Source organism: Panicum hallii, chromosome 3 (genome assembly GCF_002211085.1).
Source record: "Panicum hallii strain FIL2 chromosome 3, PHallii_v3.1, whole genome shotgun sequence".
Classification (NCBI taxonomy): Eukaryota; Viridiplantae; Streptophyta; class Magnoliopsida; order Poales; family Poaceae; genus Panicum; species Panicum hallii.
The window spans coordinates 61,565,986-61,590,407 of record NC_038044.1 but is presented as its reverse complement, the minus strand read 5'-3'; the positions used below and the strand labels follow the sequence as shown (position 1 = coordinate 61,590,407).

The 24,422-nt window shown below is 41.7% G+C and overlaps 1 protein-coding gene and 1 pseudogene across 2 annotated transcripts; both read right to left on the bottom strand.

Moving 5' to 3' along the window:
- Window positions 1–119: 119 nt before the first annotated feature.
- LOC112885605 lies at window positions 120–3,142 on the bottom strand (annotated as a pseudogene).
- Window positions 3,143–6,053: 2,911 nt separating this feature from the next.
- Window positions 6,054–23,392, bottom strand: LOC112886086. Of its 2 annotated transcripts, XM_025951865.1 has the most exons (36): window positions 22,941–23,392; window positions 22,671–22,758; window positions 20,293–22,520; window positions 19,882–19,996; window positions 18,820–19,611; window positions 18,289–18,589; window positions 17,732–18,210; window positions 17,051–17,177; window positions 16,845–16,969; window positions 16,031–16,698; window positions 15,810–15,927; window positions 15,577–15,693; window positions 15,183–15,277; window positions 14,837–14,988; window positions 14,631–14,686; window positions 14,327–14,540; window positions 13,066–13,485; window positions 12,682–12,959; window positions 12,465–12,550; window positions 12,306–12,392; window positions 11,423–11,684; window positions 10,914–11,336; window positions 10,727–10,823; window positions 9,544–9,860; window positions 9,291–9,401; window positions 8,970–9,137; window positions 8,701–8,829; window positions 8,515–8,604; window positions 8,296–8,402; window positions 8,063–8,211; window positions 7,665–7,747; window positions 7,495–7,590; window positions 7,218–7,340; window positions 7,050–7,133; window positions 6,777–6,917; window positions 6,054–6,696 (listed from the first exon to the last, which is right to left on the bottom strand). In XM_025951865.1, the coding sequence occupies exons 1-36, from the start codon at window positions 23,240–23,242 to the stop codon at window positions 6,361–6,363; spliced, it is 9,564 nt and encodes a 3,187-aa protein (XP_025807650.1). In that variant the 5' UTR covers window positions 23,243–23,392; the 3' UTR covers window positions 6,054–6,360. The 2 variants fall into 2 exon arrangements, with proteins under 2 accessions (XP_025807650.1, XP_025807651.1); XM_025951866.1 differs by lacking the exons at window positions 22,671–22,758; window positions 22,941–23,392 and having other exon boundaries at window positions 20,293–22,317; window positions 22,425–22,520.
- Window positions 23,393–24,422: the final 1,030 nt, after the last annotated feature.

Sequence of the window (24,422 nt, the reverse complement as noted above, 5' to 3'; positions counted from 1 at the left end):
TAGGCAGCACTCAGGTGTAGCCTGCCGTGTACGTGAAGGCACCAAACGTTGATCGTGATGGCCGGCGACCGTTGACGTCGTCGGCGACGAGTTCTGGCGAAGACTGGATTGGAAGGAGATCATGAGAAGAGAGGTGAGGTACGGTGATACGAATGATGCGAGACTGCCAGCGCGAGCCCCGTCGGCGAGACCCTCCTGCAAGAAATTACGAATGGTAACATTGTTAACGTTAATCTGACACGCTTAGACAGGAACAGGAGGCATCTTCCTCAAGGTATCGCTTCCATGTACAAACGAATCTTACAGGTTCGTCTAGCGGATGGTGTAACGGACAACAGTTGGAGTACTGCACACTTCCTGGACGAATGGCAGAACGTGAACGCAACAGTAGCCCAGAATGCCAGTACGAATGAGGCAGCACTGATTATGTAAAGGATTGGATCTTCAGATGCCCCGCCCACATCTTCCTCTTCCACAGGAACTGGAATGGGAGAGAACCTGTTCCCTCGTGATACATTGTGAAAGTTCATGTTGCCCAGATAGCTGTCCCAGCCGAACGAGCCGAACTGGCTAGAGCTTGGTATGCACCCTTTGTTGTACGCCACAGAGAACACCTCCAACGACCACAGCTGAGTCAATTGCCAAGGTATTGATCCAATCAACTGGTTATGGGACAAGTCCAAGCTTTCAATGGTGCTCATGTTTGCAAAAGTAGATGGAATTTGGCCAGTGAAGAAATTGTTCGACAAACTGAGTGACTTGACACGGCTCAGATTTCCCAACTCCCAGGGAATTTCACCTGATAGCATGTTGGCGGATAAGTCGATGCCAAACTTCAGATTGAAGAAACTCCGACCATATGTGTAGAGTTTCATTTTAGTAGAGAAGGTGAAGCCTTGGAGGTCATAATGTCCATTATACGTGAAAGACGGATCATCCATATCCATATTAGATAACCCCACTCCAAACTCAAGATCATAGACTGAGGATCAAAGGTCAAGCTCATCTACTTAAGATCATAGACTGAGGACCAAAGGTCAAGCTCATCTACTTGGTATCCAAACGACATGCCTCCAATGCAAGATGGTAATGAACCCAAAAGTCTGTTGCGCGACAAGTCAATGACATTCAAGTACTGGAGATGGCACAAGTTTGGGGGGATCTGCCCCTCAAACATATTCCCTCCCAATAGGAGCAGCTTTATTTGAGAAAGATGCTGTACCTAATCAAGACTGCCCTTGAACTGGTTATATCTTAGATCCAGAGCTGTAACGAAGGAGCTATTGAAAAAACTGCTAGGGAAGCCCGAGAGGGTATTGCTCGACATATTCAGAAAATGTAGTGTTAACTTGCTACTACAGTTTGGTAGAGACCCTGCTAAGTTGTTGGCTGACATATCTAAAACCTGAAGGCCAGTCAATTTGCAAATTGTTGGGTAAATTTCACCGGTTAAGCTATTGCTAGCAACACTCAAAACTTGCAATGAAGAAAGATTCCAGAATGAAGCATCGAGTTCACCAGACAAGTTATTATCATGCAGGTCCATGATTTCCAGATCACCCGATAGATTGTTAGGAAGTGCTCCTTCAAAATTGTTGCTAGCAAGGTATATTTCTGATATAAAGGACAAATTCCTAACCCCGCCAAGTATCGTACCACCAAGATTTTTATTTGAGAGCTTGAAGACTTTCAGTTCAGAACAATTAGTGAACAAGCAAGGTGGCACCTCTCCTGTAAGTTTATTGTTTGATAGGTCCATATATGCCAATCTGCTAATGTTGCACAGAGATGGCTGCAAATATCTAGAAATACTGTTGTAAGAAGCATCTAGAACTGTCAGATTCGGAAACACTGAGCTGATGTTTGTTGGCAGCTGCCCAACAAACCGGTTCTTAGATACGTTGACCATTTGAAGATTTGATTGGCGTTGCCACATCAGATTTAACGATCCTACCAGTGAGTTATTTGCAAGGTCCAGATAAACTAGACTCGCTTCATTTGTAAAGATCCAGTTGGGTAGGCTTCCTGCCAAGTTGTTGTTAGACAAATCAAGGATTTGCAAATGACGTTGTGTGCCAAGGAAATTCGGTCCAGTAATGATGCTGTTGTCAAGGTTACATCCAGAGAGCATTAGTTCTCTCAGTTGAAATTTTGGCACCTGTCCCCAGAACTTGACATCAATAGCCAAATCAGTGTTTCTTGACAGGTCTATCTTCTTCAGCATAGTGCAGTTTCGTAGCCAAAAGAAATCAAACGTCCCATTTAAATTGTTTGATGATAGCTTGAGAATTTGAAGTGACGAAGGAAGATTTGAAGATAAGTTTATAGGTATATGTCCTTGAAGGAGATTTCCTGAAAGATCCAAGTATTCAAGGTGTGGGAGCTCAAACAAGGACGGTGGTATGCTTCCGTTCAGCTGGTTTGACCCCAGGTGCAATTTTCTCAGTTTCTTAAGATTTCTGAAAGCTGTCACATGATGCATACATTCAATATAATAATTACGAACAAAGCCAACATGAAAGGATACTTGAAGTTACTTATTGCTAACCTGAATCCTGAAGAGCACCGCTCATACCACTTGAATGGATATCTATGATTTCAAGAGAAGGCAATTTACCGAGAGATTCAAAGATATTATTCCCAATCAAACTGTTGCCACTTAGGTCTAGATACCGAAGCTTAGTCACTCCTTGAACACCTGAGAAGTTTTTATGAACTACGATACATGAATAAGGTTCTATACAAAGCACTGGAAGAGAATTTTTATGAATAAGGTATGCATGGGAAGGAAGCTACATACCGTGAAAATCTTGGAAACAAGCGAAATTTGAAGATAAATCCAGCAGCTGAAGCTCATGAAACGAAGAAAAGATAGTGAGCCTTAGGTTCCAGGGCGAGCATCCATCTTCAATTTTAACAGTTGCTTGACCTTCAGTGTTGGAGTTTGACTGGGGAAAATACATAGAGTAGAGGTTGAGATCTGATACTCTTGTGCTGCTGTTGCATCGGACCCTTTCCCAGGAGCAGCAGTCGCCAGTGTGTCCCCATGAAGCAGGAACTTAGAGTTTGCCTCCAGCAACGAGGATCTGATGCGCATAAGAGCAATCCTCTCCTCGACGTCGCAGCCACCTGCCACTGGCATGTGAAATATGAACGAGTTTTTTTAAAAAAGGGTTTAAAAAAATTTAAATTCGAGAAAGAGGTGCCGGTTTGGAAGATTTTGAAAAATGGGTGCCTCCTGCCCGATCAACGGGCGGAATGTGTGGGACCGGAGACCTCCCGCCCACCCAACGGGCGGGAGGTCGAAAAATATTTCCCAGGCTCCTGGGAGGGGCCTCTTCGTGAAAGAAAACTTGTGAAGAGGCCCCTGACGCGGCCTTCCGCCCTCCCAACGGACGGGAGGCTCCCCGGAGGCCCTAAACCTTATATTATTCAGCAAAAATCAACAAAAAAGAAGAAAGGAAGGAGAGGAAGAGAGGAGAGTAAGCGGCGAAGCCCTGTTCACACGTCGGTTTGGAGGTATATTCTCGTTCTAGTCGTATAATTATCAATTGTTTTTAGGAATATTTGTTAGGCTAGTTATATATTGAATAGTTTTCAGTATTTTCAATAGCTTTTAGAAATATTTGTTAGGGTAGTTCTATTTTAAATACTTTTTAGTATTTTCAATAGTTTTTAGATATATTTCTTAGGGTAGTTATATTTTAAATTGTTTTTAGTAATTGTAATATTTTTTAGATATATTTCTTAGGGTAGTTATATTTTGAATAGCTTTTAGTAATTTCAATAGTTTTAGAAATATTTCTTAGGGTAGTTATATTTTGAATAGTTTTTAGTAATTTTAATAGTTTTAGATATATTTCTTAGGATAGTTATATTTTGAATTGTTTTTAGTAATTGTAATAGTTTTTAGATATATTTCTTAGGGTAGTTATATTTTGAATAGTTTTTAGTAACTTCAATAGTTTTTGAAATATTTCTTAGGGTAGTTATATTTTGAATAGTTTTTAGTAATTTCAATAGTTTTAGATATATTTCTTAGGGTAGTTATATTTCAATGGGTTCAACGCCAGCTGCACCGTACTCTTAGGGCTATACTCAGCATGGATGGTCGATGGGAGCTTCTTCACACGGTGGTCTGTTCGGTGTGCAGGACTGGAACGACTGGGAGGGCGGCTCCGCCACTTGGTCGGAGTTGGTGGGCGGCGGCGCCGGGCCTGACATCATTGGTCCCTCGCAGACGTATGACGCTCCAGGTGCACAGTCCCAGATGACCTGTTCACGCCAGCACCTCCTCCGCCTCGTCCTCACCGTGCTCCGGATGCATTCACGTACTCGGAGGACCAGATACGTCGATGGCCTAGGACTAGGGGGGGAGGACGAAGAGAGTGCGAGGTCCGGGACAGGCAGGGTAGATACTCCTGATTCGGTGCACTTTTTACATTTAAACTGTTTTTGGATGATACTATTTTATTTTTAATGCTATCGTAATATTTGGATTCTACGTTGCAAAACGTTATCGTTTAACCATCTTCATATGAGTTTTAGATACAGTAATCTTCTTCGTAAATTTGAATTAAAATTTTATATGTATACAAAAGGGCATGGCGAATAAATATTGTATTTGAAAAAAAATTTTGAATTTAAAATAGTACGTAAAACAAGAATTCGAACAGTTGTGAAATAACAAAAATAAGCTGGGACCTCCCGTTCTCTGGCCGGGCGGGAGGCCTCCCGCCCACTGGACGGGCGGGAAGCCTGCCTCAGGGGCCTCTTCGCGAATAAGTTTTCTTTTTTATTCGTGAAGAGGCTCTCGGGAGGGGCCTGGGAGGAATTGTCAGACCTCCCGCCCGTTGGGCGGGCGGGAGGTCGCCTCCTGCCACCCGTTGATCGGGCGGGAGGCACCCATTTTTCGAAATTTTTCAAAACGGTACCCCTTTTTCAAATTTAATTTTTTATCCCTTTTTTTAAAAAAATTCAAATATGAACTGCAAAACGCAGCGGACCCAAAGCATGGTTACCATTGGAAAGTAGCAGCTCTTAGTTTCTTGGTGAATGCAAATGCCAAGAGACCGAGGGTTCTACTTTTGCCCTTATGTGAGTATTAAGTGGCAAGAAGAATGAGGACAACATCCTGGACTTCTTCTAGACTTTAGGGTGTGTTCGTTTCCCCTTAGAGGGGTCTAAAAAACAGCCCCATAGATTAGAGGTCTAAACATTTAAGAGCTCTGTTAGAGAGCTGTTCGTTATAGCCCTCTAATAAAGCTTTGATCCGACTCCTTCTCAGCTTCTCTCTCTGCCCTCAACTGACTCCTCTGCTTCTCGGTGGCGCTCGACAGGGGGCGGCGGCCGCGGCCTCGGCGGCCTCGGCCGCGGCGCACGGGAGGACCAGGGGGCAGCGGCGCGGCGCGGGGAGGAGCAGGGGCCGGCGGCGCGGGGGGCTGGGGGGGAGAGAGGGGGCGGCGGCGCGGCGCGGGGAGGAGCAGGGGGCGGCGGCGCGCGGGGGCTGGGGGGAGAGAGGGGGCGGCGGCGCGGCGCGGGGAGGAGCGCGGGGCGGCGGCGCGCGGGGGCTGGGGGGAGAGAGGGGGCGGCGGCGCGGCGCGGGGAGGAGCGCGGGGCGGCGGCGCGCGGGGGCTGGGGGGAGAGAGGGGACGGCGGGGCGGCGGCGCGGGGCGGGGAGGACCGGGGGCAGGCGGCGCGCAGGGTGGTGGGGAGAGAGGGGGCGGCGCTGGAAATCGCGAGCCGCGAGTCCCATTAGAGTGCTCAAAGCCTCTAAAGATTGGAGGCCTCTAAACGAACGATACCCGTTCTATTAGAGACCCGTACGTTGCCAGACATCTAAAATTTAGATGTTTCGCCCCATTAGACAGACCCTAAAACAGCCGGCGGTTGGCAAACTGGCAACTAGCATGCAATGAGGAGGTCCGCGCGGCCACGGCGGTTGGTCGTCAGGGAGGAGTCCTGCATGACATTGAGAGGAGAGCAGAGGTGAGACGAGTGCTGCGAGGTGGGGGTTTTGGGGCTCCAGGGTGGAGCGTAACATTTGTACAGGCTACAGAAGAGTTCTCCATAGGAGTAGCAACCAAAGGGCTAACATACAACAGAGGGAGCACGGCCTGGGCCTTGCAAGTTCACAACAGTGGCATCGGAATGTAACTAGAGAGGGATGGTAATTACAGATTTACTGTCCCCGTGTTTATGTATACCAAACATGCGCCCGTGAGTACAACTCTACATGTTGCAGTGAGCGGCCACGTGCACTGCCACACACATCAGTGCTTTGTGCGACGTGCGTTCCTATTCACCGTGGTATAGTTAATCTGCAGGTGCAGAACGCGATGACATGTGTACCCTGCCTGCCTATTCGTTGCCCTTGCTTTCGATGAAGCTCAGTAGAAACCCGCTGACGATCCTCCTGGCGATGGGGTTGGGTATGTGCCGACACAGCCGGCCATCAACGTAGGCAACCATGCCCGAGACCGCGAACCTCCCGACAGTCCACAGCCTGTTTGGCTTCGACAGGACTCCACCGGACGACGATGGGTCACCTTCGCCCTCTCCTCCAGTGGTGGGTTTCTTCGCTCTCGTCATGACTCCCGCGATGGCCTTGCTGGCCTCCCGGTGGAGCACGCGCACGGCGAAGCTCACGAACAGGTGCTCGCACAGGGTCAGCACCGTCGGCGCGATCCTCCATTCCTGCAGGCAGTTGTGAGGTCGGTTACACTGGCAGCAGGTGGCATCTCCCTTAAGGTATAGTTTAAGAAGATGAAACTTACACGTTCATTTCGCAGATGGCGCAACGGACGGAGCGTAGAAGAGTCTCCTTTCAACAACGCCTTGCTCACAAGAAAGCTTTTGACACTGTCCACGATTTCATTTATCAAGGCGCTGTTTGGTGGTAGATTCTTTAGGATAACCTGGAAGGTAAGAGTCCAGCATTAGATTGCTCAGATAAACTGTAGTATTTCCATGTTCGTGGAAAAGAAAACAAAAGTTCTAGGTGAATAACATAGGAGGTTGCAAAAAGCAAATGGATGCAAGAAAGTTACCTGGTCATCAATCACCCTGACACGGAGGTATTCTTGCTTATACATGACATCCAACATAGCCTGTAGGTACCCTTCAATGTATAACTGAACGATGGTACAGGAACTGTTAAAAATTGGTAACCTAATCCGAATGACAAAGATTTGAAATCAGTAAAAGATAGGCAGAACCTCGTCAAGTCCAGGGCTATGATCGAGTTTGATCTTTCTGTCGGGACCTCCCTCCATTATAGCCTGTCCTAATACAGATGGCTCCATGGCCAACCTCAAAATGCCTTGGTGGAAACCAGTAACCTATGTACAAAAGAGGACAAATGCTTAGTAATGTTATCGCTGCAAGGAGGAAGTCTGTTGGTCTAGTTTGTCTAATTGCATGTGGCTTCCTTCTTTTAAGGGAACAAAAAAAAAGGACAAGTGGCATGAGTTCATGTAAAAAGAGAGTAAATACCATGCCATTCAAACCATTTGTTTCTGCTCCTCTCACGACACTATCTGAAATTTCTGTGATAGCGGCAAAGAGAGCGTTCGAACTTGCAGTTTTAACCTACAGAAGACTCGGCATTAAATTAATCCCTTGGAAGACTTTATTGATACAACCAGTAAGTTTTGGAAACTTACAGTTTTCCCGAGATCACCAAGGTACCGCTTTGTTCCAGAAAAACCACCCGACTTCATGTTTTTGCTTATAAATTTAAACATGCCTCCACAATCCACAAATAAGTAAAGCAAACCATAAGTTAAAATCTATAACAGAGGATATAACAGTGTATCTTTAGATGCAAACCAGTAACCCATTAGCCATAATATAGTCCTTCAAATAAGACAACATCATACATGCTTCAAATGAACAGGCTGTTATATTATTGTTCAAGTTATGATAGTAGACATCTTCCAAACTACAAGATCAGAGCTCCAATCAAGTAATTTTCCAACAGTTAGTATCTATTTAGCTCAATATATTACGATGACTATGGAGCGTTCCTACAAATATCAGAACATAGATTTTTATCTTTTACCTATGGTAAGCCCAGGGACGTTGAGCGATCCATCAGAAGGGTCGAAGAAAACATCAAGAACAGATGAAGCAGAGTCATCAAAAATTGAGGCAAAAGATGGAGGAAGCAATGAGCTTCCCTTTGTTACATAGATTGCCCTCAAGACATACCTATTAATTAGTCAAAGCATATATTCATTAATTTGGGTAATCAAGACTCAACAGATGATGGTGTAAGAAATGGAAAAGATTTACCATGAATAATGCTGAGCACATTTCAGAAGTAGCTCACGGAATGTAACTAAAGCATGATTTAGGAGAACCCCATTGAGCTCCACAGCTGAATTGCTAATTTCAGGCACCTGAAAATGAAAGAAGGTAAGAGATGAAACTGTGATATAAAGTAATGAAAGAGGCCCTTTTATAGTCGACAAGGTGTCCACTTAACAAAAGAAGAAAGATGCTTAAAACTACCTTTATAACACTATGCAGTAGTGCTCTCAGAGCGTCTTGAGCAGAACTATAAGTTGTGCATCGGCTACCAGGACGAAAGCTTGCTATAATCTTTAGACCATTGCATTCATAAGAAAAGCCAATCAGTGTTTCAAAAATAATACCACGTGATAATTACAGATGTGAAATAAACGAGGAGCAAGGCACCTTAATTGGATGTACTTCAAAATGTCTGAAATAAAACTGTGTACTTGGTGTTCCTGAAGGAGCAAGGGACGCTCTCCAAAATGGTACTAGCTTCATTAATGTTTCCTCATCAATCTTCAGATCAACAGGCTGTGACATCATATCTTTGTTAGAGAATTTATGATTCTTGCGATATTCCACTAGTTAACAATGAATGAAATAACTAACAGAAGTCTTAAGAACAGGCTGTTGTGGATGCTAGAAAGGAGCAAGCACACCACTTAAGTTACCTGTAGAATAATCGAACAATACTGTATTTGTTTGACACTGTTGTTGGTTGAATTCAGTACAAAGACTATACGAAGAATATTTTCATTGAGAGCAGCATCCTGAAGCTTGTTCCTCCTAAGAATTGACCCAAACGAAGCTCCATCCCATTTTTCATCCACATTCACTGACTGCACTTATTCAAATATATATATAAACCCAAAAGTAAACATACAAAAAGAAGGGCACAAAAATTGCAAACTCTATTCTGGTCAATAGTTAGTCTAGCTATATGCATTATTTACATTGAAAAAATATAAAATTGCAGAAGGACCACTACTTACATGAATTGCAATAGATACATGCTTGAAGCTATCTGTGACAACTGAATCAGCAGATACATGCTGAAGTCTTGCTGTTAGTATTGTAGACTGCAATTGGACATTTTCCCCACTCTTCAACAAGGTAAACATGAAAAGACAAAGAAATCTGACGTTGAGTTTGACTTGCAAATATGAATAGATTGCTGATATAATTTATGAAAAAGTGGTCTCACGCTTATGCCAGGAGGAAATCAAAAGAAAGTAAGGAACAAACCTGGCCCTTGTCAATAAGATGAATACACACATAAGAAATTCTGAACTGTAGGCTTGATATTGGCCTTCGAATTTTCTCGATTTTGGGATTATCTGCATGTTCACATATTCGTAGAACTCTTGTTAAACCATCAGCATACACTTCATAACCAATTTTGAACACCCTCAGTCCAAATGATTCATCAAATCTTTGTTTCCTTGAACTGAGTCCATCACTGAACGAGAAATCCAGATTGAGCCTGCTATTTTGCCGCATCTTCAAAAATGGCTTCCATGGACTGATTTTATCTATTTTAATTTCACGCAATGCAGGTGTATCTGGAGAAGATCAATCATAATGTTACAAGCTATTAATAGAGAACCATAGCAAATGTGAAAAGCACCAATGTGTAAGCCAGAAAAGACTTCTCTAGACAAGGAAGACTAGGACCAGAAAGTCATGTGAAAAATAAGGCCATCTCACCAACAATATCTTCCTATCTATTAGCACACTGCAACTGAATTAGTTTGTTCCACACCATTGAGTGGTCAATTCATTTCTATTCTTTACTAGTTTAAATAACCATAACAAAATCGCAGATAACTCTTTGCAGTAGTCAACAGTATTGGATTTTATTCAATTTATATTACACACAATGTGAATATGTGATATTACCAATTGCTAATACCTACCCATAAATATGCAAGGCTAACTTGAAAAATGAAAGGTCCGTACAATCTGTTTACTATCAAGTATTAAGTGGTAAAGTGACTGCTGGCTTAGCACTTTACTGAGAATTGGTGTTGCATATTGTTATGTCTAGTCATGCAGTTATTCTCTAAATCAGGGTGTTTTCTGCCTATGTGTATACACATGACTGTGTATCTTCCCAATTTGGGGGTATTGCAAGGGGCTGAGTTGTGCATTGTCATGCTTTTTTGCATAGACAACAACAACAACAATAATATCAAATCTTTTAATCCCAAGCAAGGTTTGGGGTATGGTAGAGATGAAACCCCACAAAAACCACAAAGAAAAAAGAGGACTAACAATAAAAAAGTGCTTGCAGAGACATGAAATATTTTAATACTGAACGTTAATGCAGTTTCTTTATTGGCTTTGTAATTAGTAATAACAACCACCAACATAATACATGAAGCAACAGAAGTAGTAGCTCATATAGAATTAGGAGTTAAGAACTTACCAACAATGCGCACAACCAATTTGCGAGGTAAACTTAAGTCATCCCAAGCGTATTGTTCTGACTCTTGAGGGCATAATACGTCTGATTCAACTGAATCCTAGAAAAAATTATATTTCTATCAGTAATATCTCAGTAATGATTCGTTTTATGATAGAATAGAATGATAGAACTATCAAAAGATTGGCACCTTCTGGAAATACATGATAGATGCTTCATTCAAGTAATTTTCTATTCGGTACGGTAGTGTAACCTTCGGTGGTTTAGTGAAGTGTAAGACAAAAGAAGTGGTCTCTTGAACAACATCAACAGAAGCAAACAGTTTCAGCTTCCCATCATTTATGGGGTCTCTTTTGATACCATCTGTGACCATGCGATCTGATCTTCTAAATTTCAAGAAAAAACGGCCAATTGATGAAACACAGATTGGTCCAGACCAACCGAATCCAGGTTCTTTTGGACAAAATTGGATGAAAATGTGAGAATCCTCAAACACATTTCTGTGCTTCTTAACAAATAAATCAAAGTAGTTTATTTCTCGCTTTTTTCCAGGTTTCCATGTCTGTAAGGTAGCCCGCTGTTTAGCTTCAATGGTCAATCCATCTATCTCATGCTACAAAAGTTGTAACCAAAACCATTAGCATCAGGTGAGGACAGTTAATGAATGTATCAATACATGTTAGAGAAAAAGTGGCACACCTCAACAAAACATTGGCGAACAGCAATTGCATCACCAGACTCGTTTGAAACAACATATCTTGGAACTATTAGTACAACTTGTGATGGCACAGGCAAGTTATACATAACAGGTTGTAAAGACAAACCAAAAGCTGCCATACGACGAGGCACTATATTGTCTTGGATCTCTAGAAAAAATTCAGTGAAGCCAGACAATGCTTCCAAATCAATAATAGCTTCTGATCCTTTCTCACTATGTAGGCTTATTCGAAATTTGCTTGACCTGCCATATATAAGCTCTTGTCATGTTACATAGTTAAACGTGTTTTGTGGACTCGGTGCCAGGAAAGAATACTGCTCTGTTTTTATGCTAAGTTGCTAACACAAGACATTTTTTCCTGACTTCACATTCTTTCATTTTCCATCGTCAGAATAATCATAGACAATGCGGGATTGTTTCTCAATCAACAAAAATGAATTAAATGGCTCACACCTTGAATAAGAATAAAAGATTGAAAAACACACGTCTGTAAGTTGTAACACATTGAATAGACAATCCACAGATACTGTTTATGAACTTTCTGGCAGGAACCCCCTAAACCAGCCATATGAATTATGATAGCACAGCAGGTGGCAAATTGGCAATATATTAAACATTATCTACAGTACCGAAATAATTGTTTTCATGGTCAGGCAAGTCTACCGCCAGGCTAGGGCTAGAAAGAACGAACCAGCTGAGGCTAGGAACAATTCACAACCATAACAGATTGACTATTTGTGAAAGCAAACTTTCGACATAAGACAGTGACTGAATGAAATTTTGTGCAAACTACCTAGCCCTGCTGTGTTGAATCAAGAACCATTTTTCAATGAACAGAGAACAAAACTCAATGTGACTGCTTACTTTATAAACCAGGAGCTCATCGACATTGAGGGCAAAATACATCCATGTTGGGGAGGAAGATTAATATTGTTCATTCCTGATTCCGACCTGCAACATTTCAGCATTTCATGAGTAAACCATGTAACCACGAATGCTTACCTAATACTCAGATTTACATACGCAGGCAGTGCTTTTTGATGGGCAGATGTGAATTGTAAGGGGTAGTCGCTGGTATTATGTAATGTGTATCTTGTGAATAGAGCAACCTGCACAATCAATAGATTGACTATCAGGTAGATCATTTGATACCTTCAGACTTCTTAATTCCCAAAGGCATGCAGTTTATAAGATATCAATGGAAATTGAGAAGAAAAAAACATAAAAATCATCATCCTACCTCCAACAGGCCTTTCTCCTGACGTAATAATCTTAAAGAAGAATGAAACTTCCCAGGAACAAAGTCTAGCAGCATGTCAAGAAACTGAGCTCTACTTGTTTGCTTTTGCATTCTCTTAACCCACTCACTACTACTAACTGTCATAGACTTTGAACCATATGAAATTAGTGTGACTGAGAAATTAAATAGGGAAGGATTCACATAGAAATAAGCACTTGAACCACTTGAAATCGTTGCCTGCTTGCCAATGCTGCCAAAGTTATCTTCTACAGCATTTCCTGTATTATAGAAACGAATAAGTAAAACATATCATCTTTTGTTTTGGCTTCCTTCAATAGGAACATCCACTTTGCCATAAATGAATATTCATGGATAAGAAATTACCCTGTTGGCAATCTGTCAGAACCACGTGTATGTCTGTTTGCAAGAAATTATGCACTTGTACAGTTGGGTATATAAAAATTTCTCTCTGGACCTGTAAAGTTACTGGTGAACTTCTTTCAGATAGACGAGTTCCATTTGTAGGCTGAACGGGCACATCTCTACCCAGGGTATGAATTAAAAAATGAAGATCTGTAACATGATGGCCATCGACAAAAACAGGGCAACTCAAAGAGCTGAAAGAAGACTTCATGGAATCAACATTGAAGGCTTTTCTTAAGTTATAATTAAGCTTTTCTATAACCCCAGATATCCGGATAGCTTTTTCACCAGTTATGTCCTCTGACCAGTTCACTGAAGATGGCTGGCTAATATTTTCAGAATATTGTGAAATCTCGGGTCTAATTGACAACATAAAATTTCCTGAAATCGATTAAACAGCTGTCAGATAGGTGTAGTATTCAAAAGTACTACCTCTGATCTGAATACTTGCCATTTTAGGCTCATGCACACTTGGATGTGCAACCACAAGAAGCATGAACTACACATAACACGTGAGATGTATATCAGTATATGGAATGACAAATATCTGAACTTAGTTTAGAATTTGCACATAGACTGCATGACTTGTCGATATTTGAATATTAGAGCACTGCTTGCCTATTCAATTGATACAACAATAACACTCATATATATACACACATGGGTCACGAAGCACGTAAAAGTTTACAATTTGAGAGGAAAATCCCAAATGCAATTAAAATTTGCTTTTCTGTTAGGATTCACAGTATGCATATAATTATTGTGTGCAAGGTGAATAGTACCTAAAAATCTACCCATGATGGTATTTAGTATGGGAACGCTTTCTTGCACAAGTTGCACATAGAGGATGTCCATGGAATAAGTATGTTCGCAAAGAATGGTATGCAGGATTAACACTACGCTAATGCTTAAATCGAAAACTTTCTAGTTACCACCACTGTCCCAAGGTAAATAATGCTATGCTAACAAGAATAAAAAACACCACTGCACAGCCATCTTTAGAATGTTGGATGGAAGATAGTGTCTTAATAGACACTAAACAGGGAAGATGACTATCCAAAGAAAACTAAGTAAAGTTTATGTATACTATGGTCCTATGGAGGACCTTTCCTACCCCTTTTCTCCAATAATTTTCCATCCCTCGCCATGCAATGAATTAGGAGCTAAATCATCATGCAAAATGGGGACAAATGCCATGCCAAGATAAAGTATAGTTACTTGCCAAGAGCTAGAGACATCAATGCTCTTTTCGATCCACCAGATAAATCCATGGCATCGAATACTCCAGTAGATTCATCAACCATGTCTCCACTTCTAACTGTGACAAATGCTGCCTCTTCATTAGTTTTGTTTGGCCTCTGAAACCGAAGCTCAAGGGGGAAGTCACTCTTATTATAGACCCTTAACAAAGGTTGAACTGAAAGAGATAAGCCTTCCTGTATTTAGTTAACATTAACTATTAGAAACCACAATCAGAATATGATAGTCATATGTAAGGTAAACTACAAAAGCATTTGCTTTCCTACCTCGGAATTCTGGGACACCTTGACCACAACAAATGGTCCAGAAAAGCTTCTCAAGTCTACAGAGGTAATGGAAAAGTAGTTCAAAGTTCAAACCAAAATATTCTTTAAATCAAGCAACACATGGTTCAGAACAAGAACACTTTCAAAACATTAATCACAAAACGACACTGTTATTTCAATGGATCGATATTTGCTGAAAAGAATACCTTTGACAGGTGATATGCGGGTCCTCCATGCGAAAACACCAGACTCATGGAGAGAAATGCTGATTGGAATAGTTGAAAATAACCCTTCTTTAAACAAGCAAATAGAAACCACGTTTTGATCATGTGAAATATTATCATCAAATGTGAAGTGCCTGGAGGATGTATAAACATAGAGTGTCAACTGTCAACCATAACAGTAGTATAATATAAAAGTGCAAGGGAAGGATGAACATCCAGAGAACTGAATTAGTCAGAAGCTATCCATTGTCCATTGATGACAATGTACAAAACATATCCCTTGCTAAGATGTTGAGAATGATCTAGGTAACCAACAAAATAAACGGACCTCAAGAAAACTGAAATTGACTGTTGTCCAGGAACTATTGCATCCCCATTATCTTTAAAATTGCACACAAGTGCTAGCCTTGAGCCATTCTCTATCTGCAGAAGCAACGGGTAGTATGTTCATATCTCAAGAAAGAGGCAATAGTGAAAAGACAGAAACAAATCAGAAGTATATATGCAATATGCAACACAGCATATATGAAACAAGGTGTAGAATATGGCAAGATAGAGTCTCAAAGCTATCAGCCATATCATTAGAATGGTAAACATAACACTGTAATTCATATTCATGTATCCAAAGTGATCTCCTGCATATTCGAGAAAAAAAAGTATCCAAAATGAAAACCAATTATGCTAGAATGTTGAATAATATAAATAGAGGCTTTAATTTAAACCTTGCAGGAGTTAGGAAATATAGCTGAGCTTCTGACAGCATATGGACCCATCAAGTCTAACTTCCCAACCAAATATAGAAGGATGTCAACTGAAAGCTCATTAATAAGTATATCCACCTGCAAGAAGGAAGATGAGCCTTCTGTCAAAAGAAAGAATGAAGGTGAGATTAAAACTATATTACAGCTAAACATTTATGTGTAGTTGAAATGAGCATATTTCTAAAGCATTGCACCTGCTTCAAGTGAAAGAAGAAACGGATGGGCATCTTTCCATACTCAGTAACTGGATCTGTGGTAAAAAACCTAGATCGAAAGAATGTATAGGAGGCGATAGGAGAGATGAGTTCCTCCCTGTGTGTCAGATAGCAACGATTTAATTTCAAGTCTCCTCACCAGCTTGCAAGAAACCAACAAAATGCAATTAGACATGAAAACGGAGTTATAGATTACTGACCACAGATTTCTTCGTGCATTAAAGTACTGCCCTGAGACTTTGAATGAACTTAGAATCCTGATTTTGGATGGGAATATTTGTGTAACAACACAGATATCACTTATGCAAGTTTGCACAAGTGGGAAAACATTATCAGTATCAAACACTTCATTAGTGATGGTAAAAACAATTTTGTCTACACTGATGATTACATGTTGAGAACTTGCATCACTCGCCAATCTATCCCTCACAGAAAAAGGCACATCATCTTCCACTTCTAAATAAGTGTTATTATCCAAATTCATGTGGGGAACAATGAGTCTTGCAACATCAGAAAAAATAGATTCATCAAAAACTTGCACTTTAAATGGATTTCCTGGTTTTTTCACAAACTCTAGCAAGCCATCAACAAATGCAATGCCATAATTGTTTTTCTTGTTGACAAGATGGTATGAACTTCTTGGTATAACCTTGTAAGATTTTGCATCATCACCATCATCATCAAAATTATCAATTCGGAAAGGAAGTGTGCTCCAAATTGAACAAGGCTTGTCAACATAAGAAGAAATTTCCACAAAATCTGATCCTTGGGAGAAACTAAGGGCCAGCTCTTTGCCTTCATTCTTTGCACATAAAGATAAAAGAGAAATGCATTGTGCGTTGGATCTCCATCTTTTATGGTGTTTCACCTGAAAAAAAAAAGGTGAAATAATCTTTTTATATCATCCCTTGTAGATGACTATGATTAATAGTGGGAAACTAATTCCAGTATATACGTATCAAGCTATAACCTTAAATAGAGAAATTAATTCCAGTACAGGTATCAAGTTATAACCTTAAATAATGCGTGTTCACCAGCAAGGGAATAATGGTATGCGCCAACCACTTGGTATGTATTTCCAGTGTTTTTGACTGATACATACATCTGTTGATTAAGATCCCTTATAGCAACAATTGCTCCTGTTAAAGAAGTAATATGTAGATTAGCACAGTGAATTTTAGATCTATAAGATGCATGCATCTGTCATTAAGCAGAATTACCATCAGGTATAGTATAATCCATATTATCTAGCAGTGTTTGGTGAGTGGTGCCACCAGACTGTATTTCCTTCTGGGTTGAGCCAGAACTCATTATCCCATGTAAAGGAGCAAGTAATGACGAGACCATCTGCAGATAGAAGGTTTACTCATTGGTCCATTCATAGAAGAAATTGTGCAGTAGACTTGATCCAAATATAACTTGGATAGCCATGACCCAATGTTTTGTACTCATGTAATGTGATGGGTGCATTTCCATATTCCTAACAAGATAATTCCAGTTCATTCTCCAAAAGTGAGTGCATGTCACAGAAGAGCATGAAAATGGTACATATTGGCAAAAAGATGCATTCTTAAAAAAAGAAATTTTGGTATCATGGTTAGAAGAGGGCAAACTATGCCTAGCTGAAAACAAGTGTGTTAGCATATGACATTGTCTGTGTACTTATGATGAAAATAGTAGTAATATGCTGGCACAAATGTATGTAAGCCCCAATTCTGAACACCTAGATGAAAGAACAATTTAAACAATTTGGTCCAGAATCTATAAGATGGTGTTAAATGATGCTAGTTCTCCTCATTCTTTTTGTATTCTCTACATATTTTTTTCAAAACTGCTAGTCACCCATAAATTACAAAGGATAATAAGTCCAGGGGAGAGAAAGATTGAGGGAGAGGGATCACCTCAATGTTTGAGAGTGACATTGCCACCTCCAAACCAGAAACAGATCCACTTCCAGACCAATCACCACTCAAGTGTACCAAACTGGAGTCGCCATCAAAGTTCTTTCTCTCGATCTTGAGAAAAGTAGAGAAATGCTTCAGGACTTGATTTTCATGTGATGAAAAATCTAGTGATCTGTTGCCTGTTGAACTTCCCAGTGCAGAAGTTGAGCTTGAAGGAGCATCATGATCATAAGTATCCATGTTGTCTGCTTGTACAAATGGGAGATATTCTTGAATTTCAGATTGAGGTGAAAGATCAGCAGCCTTGCTGGTTCGGAAACGAGGTGCTGGTATATCTCTTAATTGTTCATTGGCATTCTTGTGAATACTACTAATAGTGGAGATCGAAAGACGTTTCACTTCAAACAAAAACTTCATGCCAAGATTTATTTGTTGAAGACTTGCATCAACTTCAAAAGTTAATCCCTGATGTGTACCTAAATGCAGGAAAAGAATAACAATTATCTGTTTGGCAGCAAAATTGAACCCAAGGATAAGCAGGATGAGCCTGTTACCTGATTTATCCGCGATAACAAGAGTTAGGGACAAACAAGATAATTCGATATCAAGGCATTGGATGGCATTCAACTGGGATTCCCCAATTTGTACATTAGCACCTAAAGGCACAGCTGCTGCCTCCCTCTCACTATCTCTGTTGGTAGCAATATAGTTCCCTCCTGCAGAGATTGGAGTTACCGAATCTTTGACTAAGTTTGACGTTGCCCGCAGTGGGAGATTCACAAGCAGCCAAAAGTAAACTTCGCAACACAAAACAAGCTTAGCTAAAGAAATTGTTTCCAGAAAGATCAAGCCACCCTGTCAATTGCAATTATAAAGAATATGCCTTAAAAGCGGGACAATAAAAAAGGGGTGCCAATTAGGAAAACTAAGAAACAAACTAAATGCTTTTTTATAATAAACTAAATGCTTTATATCTGGAAAACTCATGGCCATTAAAGGCATGCAAAAATAATGTCAATATAGCAAATAAGAAATCATATTTGTCTAACAGAATTGGCAGAAAAGCTTCAAGGAGAGTGATGCACCTCGATTTTGCATTTGACAACCTGAAGATCATCATGGATCAACAAAGAGATTTTATGTTTTCTGCGTTGACTTAATTCAGATAGGTAACTGTGTATGCTGTAGTCTCCAACATAAACCTCTGTAAATTCAATTTTAATTGAATACAAAATTCCTAAAGAAGAAATGCAACAGCTCCTAGATTCATCTTGCAGTTTCTCATCAATCAAGTTGACATTCATGGGGTCAACACTAATATTAAAGGTGCAATCTGACACAATGAGCTGGTTCTCGCTATGTAGTGTGCCACTAGATATGTCTCCGTGCTGATGTATATCATTATAAATACCCATTTGACCTTGATTCTCTAACGCCACACACTGAATTCCAGATAGACTAAAGTGGAAGTCTGTGCATTGTCCATTGAGCAAGAGTTTCACAGAAGAACTTCTGATGCAGAACCCAACACCTAGAGTTAATACATCAAGTAATTCCTGTGTTGCTGTGCCCTCAAATACAGGTGAGCTGCTGATGTAGTTTACGAAACTGTTGATGAACAAAGCAGGATTTGTGAAAAGTATATCACGTGAAGCACTAAAGATGATATATGCTGACTCCAAATCAAGTTGCATTTCAACACTGAGTTCTACATAAGGATCCACTTTGTCTTCTTGGGCAATATGTTCAACAAGCTCCATTATACTCCCCTTAATATCATTTTTATAAAAAGATGCTAGTCTTCCAATAAAATCTTCAGAATACTTAATGTTGCCTAGGTCAGATTCCAATACCTCCAGGTGCACGCTTTCAATAAGCTGCAAAGTGTTGATAAACGCCACAAGTACAGTAATGTAAAGTTAGTTAAAGCAGATATTTTAAGGAGTAGAATACTTGATTAAAAAATAATAAAATATATGCTACGGATGGTTTAGGAAGAAATTTCATCTACTGTAAGCGGATCTAAATCATGCATTATCCAGCTCTTCTATGACTGTTTCTCAAAACCCTCACAAAGTATAGATAAGTATAAATAAACATATGACTTAATAATGTTCAAGAAAACTGATATAATCCAATGTGCATACCTGGCAAACAATGAGGAGTTCATCCATGCAGAAGAAACCTATGCATCCAGCGATTCTTGCTCCTAAGTTATTTGAGATAACATCTCTCACTCCAAAGAAGGAATAGAAATACTTCCTGAAAGGTGAAATAAAAGATGCTAACTTACAAAATTTATAACAAAATGCACTCGAATCATGCAAACTGAGGCCACAACATTAACTTTTTAATCAAAAATTACAAGTTGTCTCGCTCATCACAGCTTCTTGGATTATATGCTACTATTCACACCTCTCATAGATAACCTTTCAGACTCGACTACTCATAGCAAATATCAGACCAAGGTAACATACTGAACCAAAATCTTTTTAGAGTCACACATCCATGAAAAGCGTCACATGCCCATGAAAATGAGGAGTGTTCGACAATTCTACCTGTTTGTTGAAATCTGTAAATTGGCTGACATTGGTCCGAAAATGTGAGACTGCTGATTGGCCTCAGGATTATCTATCAGAAGAGTTACGCCAGCAAAGACGAACCAAGCATCCAGCACAATATACCCTGGATAAACATTCCTTGCGCTACTTTTTGTTTGTAGTTGCTGATGTTCTTTGGCCTCCTTCACACTAATAAATGTGCTCCGTGATTCTTTGGCATGTGAATTAGCACTTGGAAGAGTTGGAGAAGATAGAGATGCTGGCCAGAGAGCACATTCCACATATGCTAGATTGAAAACTATACAGGACTTGCTATTCATCTGCGAAAGCAAGGGGTTGTATACATCTTTGCTATTTTGCAACGTATTATATTTATCAAAGAATAACCTTACACTTGGACCAGCAGCCAGTGCTACAATTTGAAGAGTATTTGCTGGAAGCACATCCAACATTGCAACCTTCATTCTATGATCAAATGATCTCAATTTGTCAACAAGTCCACTGGTACGCGCTACATAGGTGCCAGCATTGTTCGAAAGGTCAGCTGATCTTCCAGTTAGTTCTTTCGGCTGTTTGTGGTGCATGAACTGTCTGTACAGCAGATAAGTTGAGGAAGCACATAAATAATCTAAATCAAGGTTTAGTCTCCCAACTGTGAATCTACATTGCTGAAAACCACTTATACATTTGTAAGGATCAATGAGAAAATATTTGAATTCAAAAATAACAGAAGGCTTTGCATGATGAATCACACCCGATTCATTGTACAGATTGCTAACTGTCATCCAATTTGACCATAACTCATCCATATTACTCTTTATAAGGTCAGTGGACAAATCATCGCTGCAGTAAAAAGATCCGTCTGCTTGTTGTCGGGAAAACAGGTCCATACTAGCTGAATCGCTCCAGAGGATTATCCTAGAGTCAGCATCTTCGGTGAACTCTGCTGTTCCAAAAGATGAACTCCTCCTGGGACTGTTGCTAATGTCTGCTTGTAGCAACTTTGGGACACCGGAAAGGCATGTCTTCAGTTCCCCAACAACAAAAAACACTGATTTTCTGGTGCGACCAGCTGAGTAAAGTAAGCATGATGACCTCATTACAATATTCGCCGGTAAATCAATGTGGTAAGTCTTGTTTCTCTTGTCTGATCTTTTTGCATCGGTGGAGCGATCAGCAACAGGTAACAAGGTTACAGAGAGTTCACCAAGGTGTACACTGAGCTGAAGCTCCGTGTCTACATCATGAGTAGAGACAGGAAAAATATATGCATACGATGCTTTGTTTCCAGAGCCCACAGTTGCCCACACTGACCTCCATGTGTACACAAGAAACTTCCATAAATATAAAAAGGATGTGAGAATTTTCAGCAAGGAAGAAACGAGAAAAGCTTTTGATGACTCTTGCTTGGTTGGTTGCTCTGACACAGTTAGGTTTGAACGTGCAGCACACCGTGCTCTAGCAATAGCTTCTACAGGGATTTTCTCCTCCAAATCAGTAACAGTTTTCCACTGATCCTTAACAGTACTCCAGAGTTTCCTGCTCCTTGATCCCCTACTACAATTCCTCGTTATAATCCTGTCAGAGGGATACCCTACCAATGCCAGCAACAGTACGTAAGCATGAACATAGCGCCGCCAGAAAGCAGCACAGCTTACAGCCTTGCTTAAAGAAAATCTTCGACGGACTGCTGAGCTGTGAAGCTTTTGTGCAGTGATTTTCCAAAGCTCTCTGCCATTCCTAATCCCAAACTCTTCCTTCTGGCTTGTGATATCCAAAATCACCATCAATGAAGGAGCAAATTTAGGTGAGATTTCCCAGCATGCTTTGCGAACATGAATGCCAAAACCAGCAAGTTGCAGATTATCCAATCTAACCAAAGCAGATATGCCAGTGAAAGATGCAGAACAATCTACCCAATCATTCTCCTTCATCAGAAACTCAAACTCAGAACATCTAACAAGCAGGCTATTCTTCTTTCTGGACGAAATAAAAAAGCCAACTAGTCCTCTGAACAGAGAGCTGCGGAAAACAAGCTCAGGGCCAAACCGCAAGTCAGTCATCCTCAATACAAAAACATGGGAGTCGTCAAGGTATCGAACTTGTATCGTGACATCATCAAACCGCACCTGACCACAGTCCAGAAGCACACTGGCAAACACTGAAGCAAACTTGTCTTCCAGGGAGTTAACCACACCTTCAATCATCTCATGCAACATCTCACCCTGGCAAGTGGCACGACAGGCAGCTTTTGATCAGTGTTTTAAGTAATAAGCTCGTCACTATAACACCACTAGAAAATTCTAGCTCAATGTGTGCCACTGGCAAGCACTTTGGGTAAAGAAGATGAACGGAAAGTGTTGGAACTGCCCTACCTGAGGATCCAATGACGCGAGCACTCTCTTCTTCTCCTTGGAAACCCATTCCTTGTAGTCCGGCTGCTGCTTCTTCGGCGCAGGCTCCCTTCAAAACCGACAGGGAAAATGTGTCATCGAATTATCTAAGCCATCTATTTCAAATTTTCACAACAATTCATTAAAAAACACTCCACGATAGCACAATGCCACAATTGTTAAGCACAACAGTGACGCAACTACTGTTCCATCCGTACGAGCGTTGGATTGCACGAGTCTGCTTGGCGGTACCTGAGCGTGAGGGCGATGTCGACGCCGCGCACGACGGCGTCGACCGCGGGGGCGGCCCAGGGCGAGGCGGCGAGCTCGACCTCGGCGGCGGCCGCGTGGTCGATCGTGGCGGGCCATGGCGTGGGCTCCCCCGCTCCCGCGGCGGCGGCGTTGAGCGCGGCGGCGTCGAGCTCGACCCCGCGCGCGACGGCGCGGGAGCGGGCGAGGAGGCCCGGCTCCACCCGCAGCTCCGCGGGGTCCGCCGCCAGCCACGGCCGCAGCGCGGCCAGCAGCCGCGCGCGCAGGGCCTCCGCGAGGACCATCGGGGCGCGGGCCAGGCCACGCTAGGGCTCCATGGGTTTTGGGTTTTCGCAAGCTTGGAGTGGGAGGTGGGAGGAGCAGTCCGGATTGCAGCGGTTGGGGTTGAGGCCTTGAGGGGCTGTGGGGTGGGCGGCGCGGGGAGGGCCGGGGAGCGGAGAGGTCGGGTTCGCATGCACCAGGGGCCAGGGGGAGTGGATGGAGACCGAAGACGCTGGGGGCGCTGTCGCGCTGAGCTGTTCGGTTAACGGGGACAGGGGGATAAACGATCAGGTGAGCCATGCTGAATCAAAAGAGCAATGCTGCCAATTAGGGGTCCAGATAATTCAAAATAAATTTCTCCAATCTATTGTAACTACTCTTTGCGTTTGAAAGTTGTAAGTTGTGTGCTCGGCCGGCATCGTATATTATATTTTTCTACAAATTCGGGCAAAACCTGCGAAGTTTAACTTGAAAAAAACCTACTCGGCCTTTGAAACTAAGAGAGTGCTAGCTAGACGACAGATGTAAACACTGTATGTGTATACATAAACAGGAGTGCAGGGTTTCAAATTTTAGCCTTGGGATATACAATTTTGAGCTAAAAGTATATAAAAGTTAAATTGAATTCCAAAGAGAATATTAGAACCATAATCAGTTACCACTTTCTTATTCGTACAGTGCACGCAAGATTCGTTCGAAGCTCACTTAATCCACCAGTCGGTGCTTTTTTGCGACCCTGAATCTGAATGTTGTTCGATCTAAAATCTCGTTCGTTATGGCATAATACTCTGGGCCGTGGGCCGAAAACTTTTAGGAATAAAGAGGCCGGGCAGCCGCTCCGAACCGGGCCGCTTTATCGAAGGGGCTGAGCCTGTATCTGGGCTGGACTAGACCAACCACTGTTTCCAGAGCCCGACACTTTCGGATAGGTCATTTCAAACGAGGCTATGCAGTTCAGATTGTCTGTGCAGTTCTTTTGTGCGTGCCGAGCCGTGCACGTCCGTTTGCACGGCAGGCCAAGCGTCGGTGACATGACAGCAAGGCATGACGACTTCGGAAGTTCGGATAAACAGGGACCGTCTCGTGTCGCATGCAGCACTTCTCCTGGAAGAACAAGCACTCCCCGGCTGCTTCTGCTCCTGCCGGTTTCGACGAACGTCTTGCTCCGCGGTTTCTGCAGGGAGCGTCAGCCGTGACTCAGCA